The sequence below is a fragment of the Camellia sinensis genome, unplaced genomic scaffold, assembly GCF_055761805.1.
Source record: "Camellia sinensis isolate YWXY unplaced genomic scaffold, ASM5576180v1 Unanchor1, whole genome shotgun sequence".
Taxonomy (NCBI): Eukaryota; Viridiplantae; Streptophyta; class Magnoliopsida; order Ericales; family Theaceae; genus Camellia; species Camellia sinensis.
Genome location: NW_028128987.1, coordinates 9575071 through 9593146, shown reverse-complemented (window position 1 = coordinate 9593146; position 18076 = coordinate 9575071). Strand labels below are relative to the sequence as shown.

Sequence of the window (18076 nt, the reverse complement as noted above, 5' to 3'; positions counted from 1 at the left end):
AAACACGCGAAATCCTAAGAATTTTTTTATTTATTTATAATAAACCCATTATCTAGGTACCATAAAAAAGTAAAGGACGTTAAAAAGTGTCCTGTGACATTGTTTAATATTAAAAATATTGTAAAAAAATGTCTTGAATTGACGAAAATGTTAAAAATATCTATCGATTTCAATAAAAAGTATATTGAATCCAGTGAAAAAGCATTTGGTGATCTTATTTATTTATTTGTCTCTCTTGTGCTTAAGTATTTGTTACGTAACTCCCCACTTTTTATTTCATGGATATCATTACCAATCCATTATTATAAAACAATTTCAGAGATAATGTACAGAAGTTCTATACATTAACAAGGATAAATAAATGTAGATTCTCTCATTCAATTACATAATGAATGCAACATGATAAACAATTAAATAAGTTGTACGTAGGCTTACATCATTACATATAAAAGGAATGGTTCAACCCTTTCTATAACAATGACTGTAGACACCCCATTTTTGACCGTTCTCAAGACTCGGACGTCATCGCTTGTGTACTTGATGATTATGATTGCATGTGTTTGTTTTGAGTGCTCAAAGTTCTCAGTGGAGTGCTTTGCCTTTGAGCCTTGAAACCTTATCTGTTTTGTGCTTGGTTTTGGGCCAATCCTTGTTGTTTTTGAGTCTAGAACATTTTGGTGACCTGTTGGCCACCACCATGGGCTGCTGGCCATGGATAATGGTTGTCGGCCAGAGGTGTGGCTGGTCGGCCACCAATGCTTTTTTCCAGATATTTGTTGACAGCTGTGAGCACAATAAGTTGCATCTCCCTACACGTGTATGGTGGGATGTTTCCAAGCTTAGAGGGTGTTTTTCTATAAATAGGGGGGTTCCTCCCTGTAGAGGTCCCCGAACGCCCCGGGAGGGTGAGTCCCGTTCTGTTCGTTTGGGCTTCACTACAGTTCGGACTCTCAAATTGTCACGGTTCTAAATCTGAACCAAAGAGTCCAAATCCAACAAATCGTTTTGAGAAAAATAGATTTTTAAAGAAGTGCCAAACATGGACTGCTTTGCCAGATACAGAGTCGCCACCTAAATGTTTTATTTTGGGAAAATTTAGGAAACCCTGACTCGTTTGCCTAAGGCCACGTGTCCGTCATCACCAAAGTTGCCTCGGCTTGGGAACTTGGGTACCATTAGGGAAGGTCACTTCGTGAGCACCCCCGGTCGCCCGATCAAAGATCGGCCTCTACTAACCATGATATCTAGTTTTGAAAATTTTATGCGTTCTTATTCCACTACAAGAAGTTGGGTCTTGAATGACGAATTATTTTTGTCACCAAAGAGCTAATTTCGTCACTATAGATATTTGTGAGGAAATATTTTCGTCACCGATTTCGTCATTGAATGATCGTCACTAAAGATCACAGTGAGGAAAAAGAATTTCGTCACTAATAAAATTACTTTAGTGACGAAAACCTTTGTCACCAATTAGACAATATTTTTTCACAAAAAATCCTCATTTTCGTCACCAAATACTTACTCAGTACCGTATATATAACTTTAGTTGACAAAAAAATTTGTCACAGATGTTGATCATTAGCGAGGAAATATTTTCGTCACGGTAAGATGTAAAGTTGACGAAATTTTTCATCTTCAAAAGTTTGATATAAGTGACGAAATATAATTCGTGGCAATAAGATTTATACATGACAAAATTTTTAGTCACCAAACAACAAAATTAAGCAACTTTCCATATATAAACAACGTCAAATTTTGTCACAAAAAGTTATTTATTGCTGACGAATAAGAACTTTGTGACAATAATTGCATGTGACGAAAAAATTCGTCACAAAACTTATTGTTCCATATTTTATATTTCAATTTAAATTATTATTTCACAAATATCTCTGCTTATATTTCAATAGCCTTAAAATTTTACTAAGAAATCCATTAGCTATTATACACCACTCCACAAAAAATTCAATAAACAATTGAAATTATAAACCAAAATATATCCATCAAACAAATTTAATAACAATTCATTAACTATAACAAAAAGACAATCAAAGCAAATCACAAAATGAACTAAGTATCAATCCACAAAAAAAAAAAAAAAAAATTAATAAATAAAAATCAACACTTGATCAGTTACAAGTAGAACTAATTATCCGTCTACAAAAAAAATTAACACTTGATCTTGATTTGCAAGTATGCTTCCAAATGTCATCCAAAAATCAATCTGCAAAGAAAATAAAAAAGGAAAACATTAATATATTATCAATTACATCTAAACTCATATATAAATAATTTTATATATGAGTAAACCAATTTAGCAAAAATGCATTTTCTACCGAAATTTGACTTTCATCTGTACTAAATCACAAAACAACAATCTAATTTGGGGCAAGTTCTTGCAAGTTATATGAACACCTATGAACCTGCCAATATTTAAAACAATCAAGCAACATGATGAGTTTTATTGTCATATAGAATGGTTCAATGAAACTTGGATCTTTGTTCTACTAACTCCAGTTTTCTCCATAAATTTCACTATCTACCAGTGGATGTCCCTTTGATACAACTTCACTATCTCACTCACTGTTTCTCCAACTTTGCTTAGAAAGAAATGAGAAATACCGATACGGGTTGATTGTTTTTAATGGGTTTTCAATTTCACAAAATTCAAACTAAGATAGATCAACATAAATAATATAAAACTAAGCATTTTAGTGTGTTATGATCATTTTCAATGTTTCAATGTTTGTACTAGCAATTTAACAATGTTGCAAAGTGTAACTTTCTTAAACAGTTGTGTTTTAACCAATATATACTAACCAACATGAGGAAAATAAAAAGATAAAGCAAGATAGACTTACCAAAAAAGCGATCTAGGGTTGCCCCTCCCCTAAATTGCCCGTTGAAACCATGTTTCTTAAGAAACTGGCAACTTGAGTCAGCAGTTTAGCACGCTCCTGTGGGGTCATGTCTCTAAGGTCTTGAAATGTCCTCACTTTATGCATTACATAACAAAAATTGATATTTCACATTACGAGTTTATGTTTTAACATGTATATACATATAATGTGAGTGACATGCGCAAATATGTTTGTATTAGACAAAAGCATCACTCCAAAATATTGTAAAAAATAATTTAAAATCAAACATTCAGCATATTTAAATTGTAACAGATATAGATTTCATTTAAAATGTAACAAAAAAAAAATAAAACAGAGGAGTTCCATTTATGTACAGTGTCCAGTCACCCTCTAAATCAGTACAAGAATAAATGTGCACTGATATGTAAATTAGCAAAATAATAATAAAAAATAAATAAATAAGAAAGACATCAAACAATACAATGATACACCCAGGAAAGCCAAAAAATATTATAGCAGAATGAGATTTCAATGATCAGACACCTGATTTATACTTTAAGAAAGCGCAACCACTTTGGTGGCAGGCCTCAGCCATCCATGTCCTTGCTAAGTGCGTGGTATAATTGCTATCTACATGCACAAAGTATCTATAAGTTATCTCAACTTGAAGGAGAAAGCAATGGGAATGGCGACAATAGAAGAAATAAAAACAAATTAAAGCATTATAAAAAAGGATGCAATCATATGATGGTGCATACAACATATGTCACCAACTTAGTTTTGTATGCCTAATTATCTTCATTTGAGCAACATGATCTTAAATTAAGAAAATTGTAAGGCTTCTTCATCTCAGAAGATTTTTACTTCTATGAATACCAGCAAGTGCAATAGGTCCAGTGCTTGAAACAGGGAAACTAACAGGGGAGTACACTATTTTTACTTCTTAGCCTTTTTTTGGCATGCCTTCCATTCTCCTTTTGGATCTTCAATGTGATTGTCACAGAGCGGTGGAGAAACTCTGCAATCTGCTCGAAATCCTTCTCAAACAACCATCTGGAAATCATAGCTGAAGTACCTGCAAACAGAGAATCTCCTTACTCATTTATATCAAAGAAAAGAATGTCAAACTATTTGGTTTTCTGATTCATATTTCAACAGAAAACAAGTGAGTTTCGAAGTTCTGAGTAAATTAAAAAGCAATCAACCCAAATCGTGAAAGCAATCAATTTACTGCATCACTAAACAAACGCGCACACCAAACCAGATCTGTCAGAATTACTAGACACGTAATTTGGTGGATACAGGTATGCAACTTCAAGTTTTCATATCAATTATTCTTTAAATTCCACTTTGACATCTAAGCATTTAATGAAATATTGAGTACCACATGGCTAGAGCAGTTGAATAAAACCCATTTTGCCTAGTTAAATCATTTATCTCAGGAAATGGGGTAAATGGGTTTGAGCTGAAGTATTCAGTGATAAAAAAAACCACACTTTCAATTCAAGTCCACCTCGCTCCTCCCCTACTAGATTCACTGGTTTTTATGGGAGAAAATGTTGTAGTAATCCATAAAAGTCAGTTGTTCTAGGAGTCAATTCAAAAGACTCTTTCAGTCACATTCTCATGTGAGATCTATCTATTATCAGTAAAATGATGCCCACAAATCAACAGTTCTTACCAATTCGTACCCCTCCAGGGGACAAGGCACTGCTGTCACCAAACACAACATTCTTATTCACAGTTATGTTACACAAGTCACAGAGCTTCTTAACCTTATTGCCTGCAACAAAAGCAACAAATAATTAGATTCCATGAAAAGACCAAAAAGATGAAACCCATAATTTGGTATATATTTCATAAATATTTAGAAAAAGTTGATGCCCAGAATAAGAATAACAGTCAATAAGCATTTGTCAAAGACTTCAAATGACAGCATCACTATTGTTTATGAAATTAAATAATTAGTGTAGGGCTATATGGGATTTGCGTTTTCCATTTATTATAATTAGAAACAACTTTGAGATTTCCCTATCACCCATATAAGCTAAGTTAATGGAGGGCTACAACTAGCTTCCCTAAAGCAACTTAAATTATTATTACTCGAAGCACGAACACCTTTGCACTCTGATAGTGCCCCTCTCATATGACACTGATTCACTTTTGCACGAGATTTCCTTTTAGGTATTATCTCACAGACCCGTATGTTAATGGGCCTTACGAGCCAAGCTACACATTGATCAAGCTCACATATTAAACAAAGAAGCTTGGAGTCTAGGCTTGAGGTTCATGTATTTGACATAATACAAGTTTGGCAAAGCTCTAAATAAACCGAAGCTAGAGCTTCTCAAAGCAACTCAGCTCATCTTATAGTTTGCTTATTGAGAGGCAATTGCGTAGCATGGACGATAGCACCTAAGCAAAAACTTGTAACCCAACCCAGGAAACCTAGGTCATTGGTAGGATAGTGAAAAACAGTAAGTAGATTGGAATAGATTGTCTTAAATTTATTGAAAGCAAAACTTTCTATATTAATTGTCAACCTAAAAGGATAATCAATACATTGCTGCCAACTCTTCCATAAAAATCATTTTATTCTATTCCATCTCATTTTAGTAAATCTAATAAAACATTATAATATTAAGCTCACAAGTGATAACTTGGAACTAAATTCAACCGTTGTGATTGAAACTAATTCTAACAGATTCTAGTTCCAATATTAAAATAAAATACAAAATATAATTAAAAAAAACACAATATTTCAGAATTATTGGAAAAAAAATAAAAAAAACAGAACACATAAAGGATGGCACTTTGGAGTCATCAAATCCAAAGTTTCAACATAGAGAGAAGGGGCTTCAGGGGAAAAAAACAGGGGGTCACTTAGATATATCACTCCATTGAAACTGTTAAAATATTACAAATTTAATATTGATCTTCAAAGTTCTAGTGGTTCAGTTAAAGTCACTAATTTCTACTTGTCGTCGCCCTTGAACATGAAAATCCTCGCAACAGGTCATTACCAACAAAGTTATGGGATTTTTTCCATATCTAAAATAGCTACCTCATCCTAAATAAATCCCATTGTCAACAAATTCCCATTGACAAAATGAGCCTTATCAAATCGAAATTGTGCATACCCAATGGCTTCTCAGGGTCAAACAGTGTGTGCCACAAACCTTACTTCAAACTCCTTACACTTTGAGGGAAGAGTCAAATTGAACAATTAAAGTAGCATACCTCAAGCTAAACTATGAGACCGCTCTCTATTTATCTACTTTCAATAGTTGAAGATGAAGTTAATGGCGTAGATTTAGCATGTTGAGACTCATCAGAGGAGCCTTGAGAAGCTTCCTTTTTCAACTTGTGGTTGTTATATGCAGCTACACCTGCAATGGCTGCATAAAAAACCATATTTCTTCGCTAGGTCAATAGGTATCTAAGAAACACAGATGTAAAAACAAGATGCAGATGCAACATAATACAGACATACTAAAACTACAATTTTCAAAAAATGGAGACAAAAAAATTGAAAATATAATAGAGAACACCCTAAAGTCTATTTTAAGAAGGCATAAGGATTCACAAACAAATTGGAAATTATTAGTCTTTATGGTTTGAAAAATTAAAAAGCCTGAAGAAGTAATTAGTTGGTATAAAAAACTTCTTTTCATTTTACTCTATTTTTTCCCAAACTTGAACCAAGGCCACAGATGTGCCTCACACATGCTAGCATGTCTGCTTTTTAAAAAATAAAAATAAAAAAAGGGCATAATTGGACACATGTTAGACATAGACATGCTGACCTAGGAGGCATGTCCATGCTTCCTAGATAGGTAATCTCTATTTCATGAAATCACATGTCTAACCAAAAAGAAAATTAAATCACATATCTTTTTGTCTTGCACAAATAGTATTAAAGACAGCAGAAACATTATTGCAGCACATTAAAATTGAAATTTCGTTCCTGAGTGATCAACAGGGTTCTCATCCAGATCCTAAGCACGATCACTATCTGAAATGCAGATGAAATAAACAATAGTCTTTTTTATCAGAGAATGGAAAAAAAATAATACATTAAAAAGTACAGGAAAAAGAGAAACCCAAATGCAACACACAATATGCCAAGCATTACCCCAGCGGAAATATGAAAAAAAGGCATATCTCAATGGTCAGATAAGCAACAGTATCCTCATCAAGAAAATGTGAATTCCATAACATTGAAAGAGCAATTTTTTTTATAAAGCTCAAGAAAAATAAATTTTTATGGATAATACAAAGGATAACCACCTATACAATGCCATTTTTAAAGTATGACAGACTATAGTTTTTTGTTCTACTTTCTTGGAATTGATTTCCGATGTGAACAATCTATAATACTAGAATATAAACAGTACAACATTGAGAATATACAAAGGGCATACTGAATATATAAATAAATATCATAATACTAATATCAAATTTTAAGACAACAAACTATAGTGAAAACCCAAAACAAAAGTATTTGTTATCGAAAAATTACCAATGCCATAACCAAACAGATTTATCATTGTCAGCATTGTATCAGCAAACAGAATGGCTGATAGTAAGACAACCACCCAATCCTTGACAACTCCAGCAACACGAATTGTTAAAGCACTTGTATGTGAGATCACAAGAAAAACTGATAGATTGAGTGCAAAAGTACAGAGAGAATTGAGTGTTAGGATAACAGGTTGAAAGCTCCATGTCCCTTGGGTATCCATCTTTGGCTTCTTTAGAAAAATCCACAGAATGAACAAGCAAAGAGCACTGCACAAGAACTACGATTCCGTTCACATGGCAAAAAGGTTCTGCATATAAACATCAAATGGTGAAAGAAATAATGATAACAATTAAACTTTGGCAGATGAAAATACATGCCTGCAGGGACTAACGCAGTACATGACAGAAATAGGGTTTAGTTTGAGACCCTTCCTTTTAACAAAAATCTCCATGAATATAAGCCTCAAAGCTTTCCCAACAACACCTCCCATTTGGTAAACCAAACCAATCCAGTTAATAACAATCTCCTCATATGAAGCCACTAGAACACCAAAACTTATCACTGACATTATTAAAAGCATTCTACTACATTCTTCACATATAGAATAGCAATTTTGGGCATTTAAAACCCTAGAAATCATTGCCATCTTATATCCTTTTCAATTTGTGTATGATATGAAACAAGTTAATCTATTTCCTAAACAGAGAGCCATTAATCCATCTTTATGGGTGATCTCATGCTTAAGGATAAGATTGCACCAAGTCAGTTCCATACAAATTCTTATCAAATCTAGAACTAGATAAACCTGGGTCAATACTAGAATTCCAACCCAAAACCGAGTGGAGGAACAATGTATTAATATAAATAAAACCAAACCAAAATTCCTTGGGTGGGATACAGAGCAAAGAGGGACCACCTACCGAAGCAGAATGAAGTAACGAGGTGTAGCACAATGATAGCAACGGCAAACGGCGGAAACCATGAGAGAGGGAGAACTTCCAATCATGAGAGAACGAGTGAAAATCGTGGGGAGAGATGAGGGTTTTTACCTACCAGCGAAAAAAGAGAGGGGAATTTGGGAGGGATTGTAAAAAAGTGAGGTGCCTGTTTGGTTTGAGTTTTGCTTTTTAATTTTTTTTCTTGTTTCATTTTTAAATGTTTAAGAATTATTCATATCCTTTCTAAAATTATGTAACAAAATTTTACATATTATTTTTACTTTTTTATTATATGTGACAAAATTTTATAGTTCATCACGGATTATTCTTATTTAGTGATGAAATTTATTTTTTTCACTACTTTTTGTCACCATAGGTTACTTAGAAAGCTAATTAACTTGTGTTTTGTTTTGAGAGAGAGAGAGAGAGTGAGAGAGAGAGGGGAGAGGAAAAATGAGAAACAAAAAAAAAAGGAGGGAAGTTAGTAGTCTATTTTTTTTCATTACCGCCCAATATGTCAAAATTTTCCCTTTAAAATTAGTGACAAAATAATTTCCTCACTAAAAAGTCTCAAAATATTAAAAATTATTAGTGACAAAAATATATTTCTCACCAAATGGTCTTAAAAAATTTAAAATCAAGTTTCTCAAAAATATATATATATATACAATTATTGGTGACGAAAACATTTTTCTCACTAATAATTTTATAATTGGTGACAAAAAAATTTCTCACCAAAAGTCTCAAAATTTTGGCGCCACCAAAAAAAAATTAGTGGGAAAACCTTCGATGACGAAACTTAATTTTTCCTCACCTAAAAAAAAGTATTTGTTGACAAAAATAAATTTCGTCACCTATTATTTTTATTTTTTGTTATATGTGACAAAATTTTATAATTCGTCACGGATTATTTTTATTTAGTGACGAAATTTATTTTCTTCACTACTTTTCGTCACCATAGATTACTTTTGTTGTAGTGTTCCGGTTATTAGCCTAGATTTACTATGTGATGCACACAGCATACAAGTATAGACTGGATCGCCTGAATTGGAACAAAACATTTCATGTTTGTTTGTTTGAAAATGGTTTGATGGTGCTACCCACAAGTAGGCTAAGACGTGGATTTGCCACCCTCAGGTGGGCTTAGAAAAACATGATTTTGCCACTATCTGGTGGGTTTAAAACTCACAGTCAATGCATTTATTCCAATTCAAATAATCCAACCTTCACCCACAGGCATTCAGGCAGTTATATCACATAAGCATATAGCCTCATGGTAAACATACTATCATGGCAGTCACTCACACACATGCAAGGATGCTAAAGCATAAAACTTACCGAGTACTCCAAGCCAAAACAGAAGCTAATTAGAAATCCATGCATGATCCTAACTATACAGAAATGTCTAATGCAACACACGCAAAATGCACTAAGATAGGCTCGGCTATTCTAAAGATGGCATGTGAAATGCTATAACTAACAAGTATTCAACTCGGAATTGAAATACAAATGCAATTAGTACGATGCGCCGAGCCCGGTGCATGCAAGACAGATGAATGAATGCAAACATGCTATCATACTGTATGCTAATTGAAACATGCCCTAATCTAACCATCATAAGCGGGTAAATAAAAGGGAGAAAGACGTGGGGTTAGAAGACATACATCACACACACACACACTTATTACAGTTGTGCCCTCACTCGGAGGGTCCGAATAAATAATACAGTCCCAAATGAATAAATAATACAGTCCCGAATAAATACAGAATCCTAATTAATTAACAAATTAAACTAGGAAAGTAGTAAACTAGCATGCAAGCTAGGGACTGCCTCGGCTCTGTTCTAGATGATGAATGATGCATGTTCGGGTTGCTTGGCACGGAAATCCATCGCGATGCCCCAATTAGCCTCTGTTTGCAATTGATGCCGGAATGCTGTGCAAGGCTTTTGAAAGCTGTTGATTTCTGATTTGTTGCAACAGAGAGCAGGAAATGGGCATAGCAATGTATTTTCACATATGTATGCTTGACTACTCTTCAGGGAGTGTAGTCCTTGATCCTCGTGCCACCAATCACGCATATCGATGCATGATGGCCGAGGAGTCGATTTGCACGACTTAATATGAAATGAATGCATATATGGACACAACAAGGCCTAGACTCCATCATAGATAATCCGGAGTGTCGGCAACCAGGAATTGAGACACGTTCCGTCACTCAGAGTACGAAACGTCCCTCGTTTTCCGTGCTTGGGCTAACTCCTATCCCAAGCACAATGCAATATGCATGACATGCATGAATGCAATCCTAACATGCAACCTAGCATGCACAATGCTATGAGATGGCATACACAGTGCACGATGTAACAAAGCATACACAATGCTCTAACATACAACCTAGCATACGCAATGCTATGAATTGAAATGGCATACACAATGGATAATGGACTTACACCAACATGAATGGACCTCAGCCACACTCACATCAGTAGCCATGAGATGAAAATGAGACTCTTGAAATACGTGCACGCCTGCACGCAAACCGAGGACCGAACCTAAGGCAACAAATGCCACTCTACCAAAGCATGGCAAGGCATGGAATATGGTATGCAAACATGAAAATTTCAGCGCTGAAATGTGATACAAAACAGCCCCGAAACATGGAAACATGGCACCCGATGCGTGGAATGAACCCCGAAACTCGAAACTAGGCACATGGAATGACTTACAGCTATACAAAGCATGCATTATTTGATCATGAAGCGTGAAGACAGATGCAAGACAGTCCCAAAACATGCATATTTTCAGTTTATAACAAGTTTCAAAAATGAACACAAATAGGGCAAATCTATCATGCAAAAATGGCCCTAAAAGAGAGATTAAACACAAAGCGACGGCAGCTTGCCCCAAATGGAAAAAATCCCTTCAATAAAGTTGAAGAGGGGCTCAAAAAAAGGCACTTTACAGTTTACATCAAGCCACGAAAATAATCACAAATAAGGCCAAACTATCATGCAAGAAAAGGCCTAAAAGAGGGGTAAAGAGACAAGTGGTAGCTGCTGTTCTCAAATAGAGGAGAGCCCTTCAACAATGTTGAATAGGGGCTCAAAAAAAGATATTTCACAGTTTATGGAAAGGTCCAAAACAGCTCACAAATAAGCCTAAAATACTATGCAAAAATTGGCCTAAAAGAGAGATAAAGAGGCAAGTGATAGCTGCTGGCCTCAAACAGAGGAGAGCCCTTCAACAATGTTGAAGAGGGGCTCAAAACAAGATATTTTACAGTTTATGAAAAAGTCCAAAACAACTCAAAAATAGACCTAAAATACTATGCAAAAAAAAAGGCCTAAAAGAGAGTTAAAGAGGCAAGTGATAGCAGGAGGCCTCAAAGAGAGGAGAGCCCTTCAATAATGTTGAATAGGGGCTCAAAAAAAGCTATTTTTACAGTTTATGGAAAAGTCCAAAACAGCTCACAAATAGGCCTAAAATACTATGCAAAAATTGGCCTAAAAGAGAGTTTAAACACAAAGGGTGAGGAGGGGACCTCAAACAGAGAAAGACCCTTAATCAAACATGGAGATGAGCCCAAAATATGACTATTTACAGTTTGGGTCGGAGCCCAAAAATGCTAGCAAGTATGGCTTAGATACAAAGCAAGATAAGGCACAAAAAGAGGAAAAATTGGACTCACCCTTGTAGACCAATGGACCAGCAGCTCTTGGACCAATTTTGGGAGCTCTTCACCTCTGGAAAGTAGCCTTAAGTTGCTGGAATGGAGGATGGAGGCCTTGTGCTATGAGGTGTAGGGTAAATGGTATAGGATTAAGGGTGTTTTGGTGCTTGGAGTAGAGAGAGAGGGAGATTTAGTGCAAGAGCTCAAAACTAATTCTTGTAACCTTCCAAAATGCAGTTGGGGGTGCTGGTTATATAGGCAAAGGAATGAAGGAAATGGGGGGAAATCAAATTCAAATTTCCCCCCCAAAAGAGCCCCCTCGGATACAGGATCTGGGGGAAAAAAGAGGGCATATCTGTAAGGAACCAGGTGAGGGGGTCACGGCCGGCCAGGTTCAGAAGGTTCAGGGGGCCAGCCGACCACCTCCCATGGCCGGCCGACCAAGGGTCAAAAGGATCAAGCACAATTACTGGTCGGCCACCTCAAAAAGGTGGTCTCCCATGTGTGCACAACACAACTATGTAGTCAAAACCTAGAAAAAGTGAACCAGGAGAGAGAAAATACCATTTTTTAGAGGGGTCAAAAGGGTCAGGCACAATTACTAGTCGGCCACCAAATATTGGTGGCCTCCCAGGTGTGTACAACACAAATATGGGGTTTAGGGTTCAAGAAAGTGGCCCCGGGGTGGTCAACATTGGCTTTCAAGTGAGGAAAAACGGGCGTCAGAGAGCGATGAAGAAATGAAGCTGGCTTTTTAGAACAATTGCTGGCCTCCCACCCTCCTACAAGCTTCCTAACCATGAAAATAAGGTCTCCACAAAAAATGAACCAAAACAGATGCAAAACGGAGGTTCGGGGACCGAAACGCGCGGCCCGGGGGCCCCGAAAATGGGCTGTTAAGCACCGAAGGTGGCGTTTGACCACGAAGTTGGTCTTTCGGACCCCAGTGTCCCTCAAAAGGGAGGAAATAAGATGTATGCCAAAAATCGGAGCAAACGAAGGTGGTTAAGCGGTCCCGAACCGAGGCACATGGCCTACGGCTCCGAAAAACTAGAAACCGGGCTCCAAACGGGAAAAATGGCCTACGACCACGAAACGTAGCCTACGGCCACTGAGAGATGATCTACGAGACCTCTCCCTCCTTTCGGGAAGAGAAAATGGAGAAAACGGGACCTGGTTTGCAAACCGAGGCAAGGTACAAAAGAGTCTGGAAGTCCGGAGGCAAGGCTCGCAGCCGAGACTCCGCAACCTCAGAACGAGCACAATATGCGACATCACCAAGCGCTCAATCGGTGACGTCTGAGTCTTAAGGTCGGTCAAAAATGGGGTGTCTATAGTTGCCCCTCTTTGACAGAACTCGGAAGTCATAAGTGACGGGAGTGAATGTCAAAGCCTAGAGACGACCCATTTTTGACAAGGCCGAAGACTTAGACAAACAGGCAAGACAAACAGAGATGTGTCCGCAGGCAGGGGCAAAATGCAACCGACAATGCAAGAAGCCGAAGGTATCTCAATGGTCACGCAAATGCAGCAAGCTGTAATGAAGCACATATTCACAATAGATACAACAGTTTTAAGCAAGAATGCAAAGCAACAATTACATTTCATGCGGTTAAGAATGCGGAGAATTGTTCGATTCTCGCCACGTTTCACACAGAGAAGATACAATACCTGCATGATTCGTCTGGTTGCACCAGCTTTGAATGAACCGTAGATGCAATATCGTGCTTCATGCTGCTGGGGATCTCTCGCTTCTTCTTGATTGAGCCACAGGTACTACTTTTCTCCCTGACTATGGTTGCAGCTTTCCCTATTCTCCAACAGGGTGACAGACTAGGTTGGTTCAGTATCCAGAATTGAGGCGCACACACATGCTATCTCAATCTATGGGGCTGCCATACAGATTTCAAGCCGAGGATATACCTCTGGGTATTTAAACCAGACTTTAGTCTCGGAAATCCCGAACCTTTGCGTTCTAGGCAAGAGCCATTCGAACTCTAGTTTCCACCGTCTCAGTTGATCTCCTAGGAACTCACTGCTAACACAGGCAGGTGGCTATACCAGACCACTGGAAGTCGTTCGGGCACGACAAACACCAAAGGAATTGCACCTTTAGAGGATTTAAGGCCTCCTAGACCCGGGAGTGCATAAGATAGTACGAATAAAGATGCAGGATTTAAGGTCCCCTTAGACCAGAGGATTTAAGGTCTCCTAGACCAGACAGTAAAATAGATACGATGTAATAGATGTGATGCAATAGATGCAAAGGGTGAACACACGCCAACCACGTTGGACTCGTGAGTGGAGGAAGAACAAAGAAAATCAATCAGGAGCGCGTTCCATGCAACCTAAGATAAATTCCAAACACGCTGAAATCGTGTGAAGAAGGGGAGGCTCCCAAAACAACCCGCCCAGTGCGTCTACAACGCAACCTGGGATAAATTCCAAACACGCTGAAATCGTGTGAGGAACGGAACACTCTAACCATGCTGAAAACGTGAGAAGCGGTCCGAAAATAATTACTCAAGTACGCACACAACGTAACTAGAGATAAAATCCAAACATGCTGAAATCGTGCGAAGAACGGGACACTCAAACCACGCCAAAATCGTAAGAGGAGGTCCAAAAACAACCCACCCAGCGCGTCTACAACGCAACCTGGGACAAATTCCAAACACGCTGAAATCGCATAAGGAACCGGACACTCAAACCACGCTGAAATCGTGAGAGGAGGTCCAAACAACAACCGCCCAGGTGCGCGCACAACGCAACCTGAGATAAATTCCAAACACGCTGAAATTGTGTGAGGAAGGGGAGGCTCCAATCACGTTGAAATCGTGAGAGGAGGTCCAAAGACAACCCGCCCAGCGCGTCTACAACGTAACCTGGGATAAATTCCAAACACGCTGAAATCGTGTGAGGAAAAGAACACTCTAACCCCGCTGAAACCGTGAGAAGAGGTCCGAAAACAACTGCTCAAGTGCGCGTACAACGCAACCTGAGATAAAATCCAAACACGCTGAAATCGTGTGAGGAACGGAACACTCTAACCATGCTGAAAATGTGAGAAGAGGTCCGAAAAAAATCGCTCAAGTGCGGGCACAACGTAACCTGAGATAAATTCCAAACACGCTGAAATCGCATAAGGAACGGGACACTCAAACCACGCTGAAATCGTGAGAGGAGGTCCAAACAACAACCGCCCAGGTGCGCGCACAACACAATCTGAGATAAATTCCAAACACGATGAAATCGTGTGAGGAAAAGAACACTCTAACCACGCTGAAAATGTGAGAAGAGGTAAACAACTTGGGAGCGTGCTCCACGCAACCTAAGTTGAGTCCCGGGAGACAACGATCCTAAACGCTGCTCAACGTAAAAGGATAAACAATAAGAGATAACACAAGATGCAAATAAATGCAATAAGTGTGATGATATGATACATGTTGCAAGCAATGCGGAGCGTGATGTTTAAAGAATGCAATAAACAAACAAAGCGGCACTTTAGAAAGCACCTCATGGAGTGAGTGGCGGTAAACCGTTTTACTCTCGCGGGGAATGGTACTCAGGGAGAGCGCTTCTGATCACCATTCTGGCTTGAAATAGTAAAACAGTCAACACAGTATTCTGTTCACTTTGAACACACAGCTCGTATCGGCATACTGCTTATTCTGAACACGCAGCTCATAACACAATATTCTACTTATTTTGGAACATACGGCTCACGCAGGACAACGCTGATTTTGAACACACGGTCCATTCTGAACACAACTCATTCTGAACTCATAGCCCATAACACAGTATTTTGTTTATTCGGCACACAGCTCATATAAGACACTGCTCATTCTGAACATACAGGATGCAATGACGAAACTTGCAGAAGTTGAAACAATCTCGGATGCCCAACATTTTCCCTCTTTTCTTTTGCTTTGAAACCCGAAACTTTCATAGCTTCAGATGGGTCCTGGTTTTACTGTTTTCACATGACCTGGGTTGAATCCCGCGGCTTTATGAAAGAACCAATCCTGATTTGCACAAATGTGGAGAACGACACGGCACTCTGAGCACAAAACGATTTTTGAAATTAAAATGAGAAAAGGGTTCTCAACCGGGTATTGAGCCTATAACTGACCATAGCCAAAACGACTCAACAATGGAAAACAAAGGTAGAACAACCCAAACACATCTATTGACACTTAAACGACTCAAAACAAGAATCGAGACAAACAAAACACACAAACACAACACTCAACTGTGTTATAAAGACAAGAGACCTCTTGGTGCACGAGGAGCCAGTTTCTCTGGGTATTATTTCCCACCATTTTCTTATTTGTGATTCTCACATCACTCGACCCTCAGGCTCTGTTTTTCTGAAAAAGCCCTTTCCTCACTTTTTCTCTCAGCGCACATCTCTCTATTCTTCAGTCTCTCATTTTTTATCCCTCTCCTGGGTGGTTGATGGATAAACAGAAAGTTGCAGCTCTTGCCCAACATAATCAGTCCGCGGCTATTTCCTTCGGTGACATCTGTCAATGCGCCGGATGAGGGAATGGAGTATCTTGATCCATTCCAATCTTGTGCTTCGCACTTGGCTTGATATCTCGCTACTTAGAGGATGAGGGAGCTTTCAGCCCTTTCGCTGTCGCCTTTAGTTGTGCCTTTTCTGGTAGGTAGAGTGCCCTTCTTGGCAAGTATGGCACCTTTTCTGGCTTGTATGTTGACAATGGGGAAAAGACAGAACACCTGACTCAACTGTGCCTCTAGTTCATCATTTTGACCATTTTTTGTTTTTGGCTTTCTACTAAAACAATTTTAACCAAAATGAGAGTTAGATTAACACACTTGTTCGATTTTTTGATTCAAAATCATGCAAGTTAGGTTATGAGCACTGAAAATTTTCCTTTTTTGGGTCCAAGAAAAAGGTCCAGTTTTGAAAAAATGGAATAGTTTTTGAGAGAAGATCAGTCAACCTTAGTAAAAATTCTCAAAAACTATTTTTTTCAAACGACCACTGCTCAACAAGCATAGAACCCACTCTCGGGATGCACAACCTCAGATTCGAAGGAAAATTGCTCCTTGCTTGAGGGGAGCTGCATGGCAATGGACAGTCGCCCCTTGTTTGAACGGCACTACAGCGCGTTGAATGACAACGGAAAGTTGCCCCTTGTTTGAACGACACCACAGCGCATTGAATGGCAACGGAAAGTTGCCCCTTGTCTGAATGGCCCCGCAGCGCATTGTAGTCAGTCCTTAGAGTGACGAACACCACCAAATTCTCGGGTACAGAGAAAGCGAAGATCATCAAAACCATTACATGGGCAAAATCAATTTTGAAGTGTTTTACGACTGGACTTCAGAATGAAGTTGCCTACGTGTCCCAAAGATGGAAATCAAGCCTTACGTAGTTCGGGGTTAAGGTACACTCAGCTATGTTCTTTTTTTTTTTTTCTTTTCATCTTTTTTCTTTTTCTTCTTTTTCTTCTTTTCTTTTTTTTGTTCTTTGCATTTTTGTTCTTCTTTTTTTTGTTCTTTTTCTTGTTCTAACTTTTGCCTGGGTCGCCCTTCCAGGTTTTCGGCCCAGCGAGCCTCTCAAGGGTAAAAGTGTAGCTTGGTCCAAGTCAAATGGTTCTGAGATCTCGAATCCGTCTGAATCCAAGAGAGTGGCTGCTGTTTGCTGATGATGCAGGAGTTCATCCTGTGGAGGCTGAATTTGCCCCTAGTGTTGTAGATCAGAACTCAGTTTTTCTTTAGCAATACTTTCTTCTCTTTTCCCCTCTGGGATTTGGCATTCTTGCCGATCTTTGTTAGCTTGAGAAACATCCCAATTTTTTGACTCTTCGAGCACATCTGACAGTTTTGCCCCTAGTTTGAGGGCTTTTGATCTAGCTTCGCAAGCTTCCTTTGAAAACACTTGATCTTCTTGATCTGACTTTTCTTGCCCCTAGTTCGAGGGCTACTTCGAATCTAGCCACGCAGGCCTCACATTATGGTTGACTTTTGAACTTTCTGAGTCTGAGTTCGAGGTTTGAAAGCAAGGGGTCGAGTCTCGAGGATGAGAGCGATCCTAGGTTGCACAATCTCAA

General features: G+C 38.4%; 1 protein-coding gene across 1 annotated transcript; it reads right to left on the bottom strand.

The window, feature by feature from the left end:
* Positions 1-2205: 2205 nt before the first annotated feature.
* LOC114305525 (putative sugar phosphate/phosphate translocator At3g14410) lies at positions 2206-8029 on the bottom strand. The gene is made up of 6 exons (XM_082910602.1): positions 7761-8029; positions 7381-7649; positions 6137-6256; positions 4540-4641; positions 3822-3933; positions 2206-2221 (listed from the first exon to the last, which is right to left on the bottom strand). The coding sequence occupies exons 1-6, from the start codon at positions 8027-8029 to the stop codon at positions 2206-2208; spliced, it is 888 nt and encodes a 295-aa protein (XP_082766728.1).
* Between the last annotated feature and the right edge of the window lie 10047 nt (positions 8030-18076).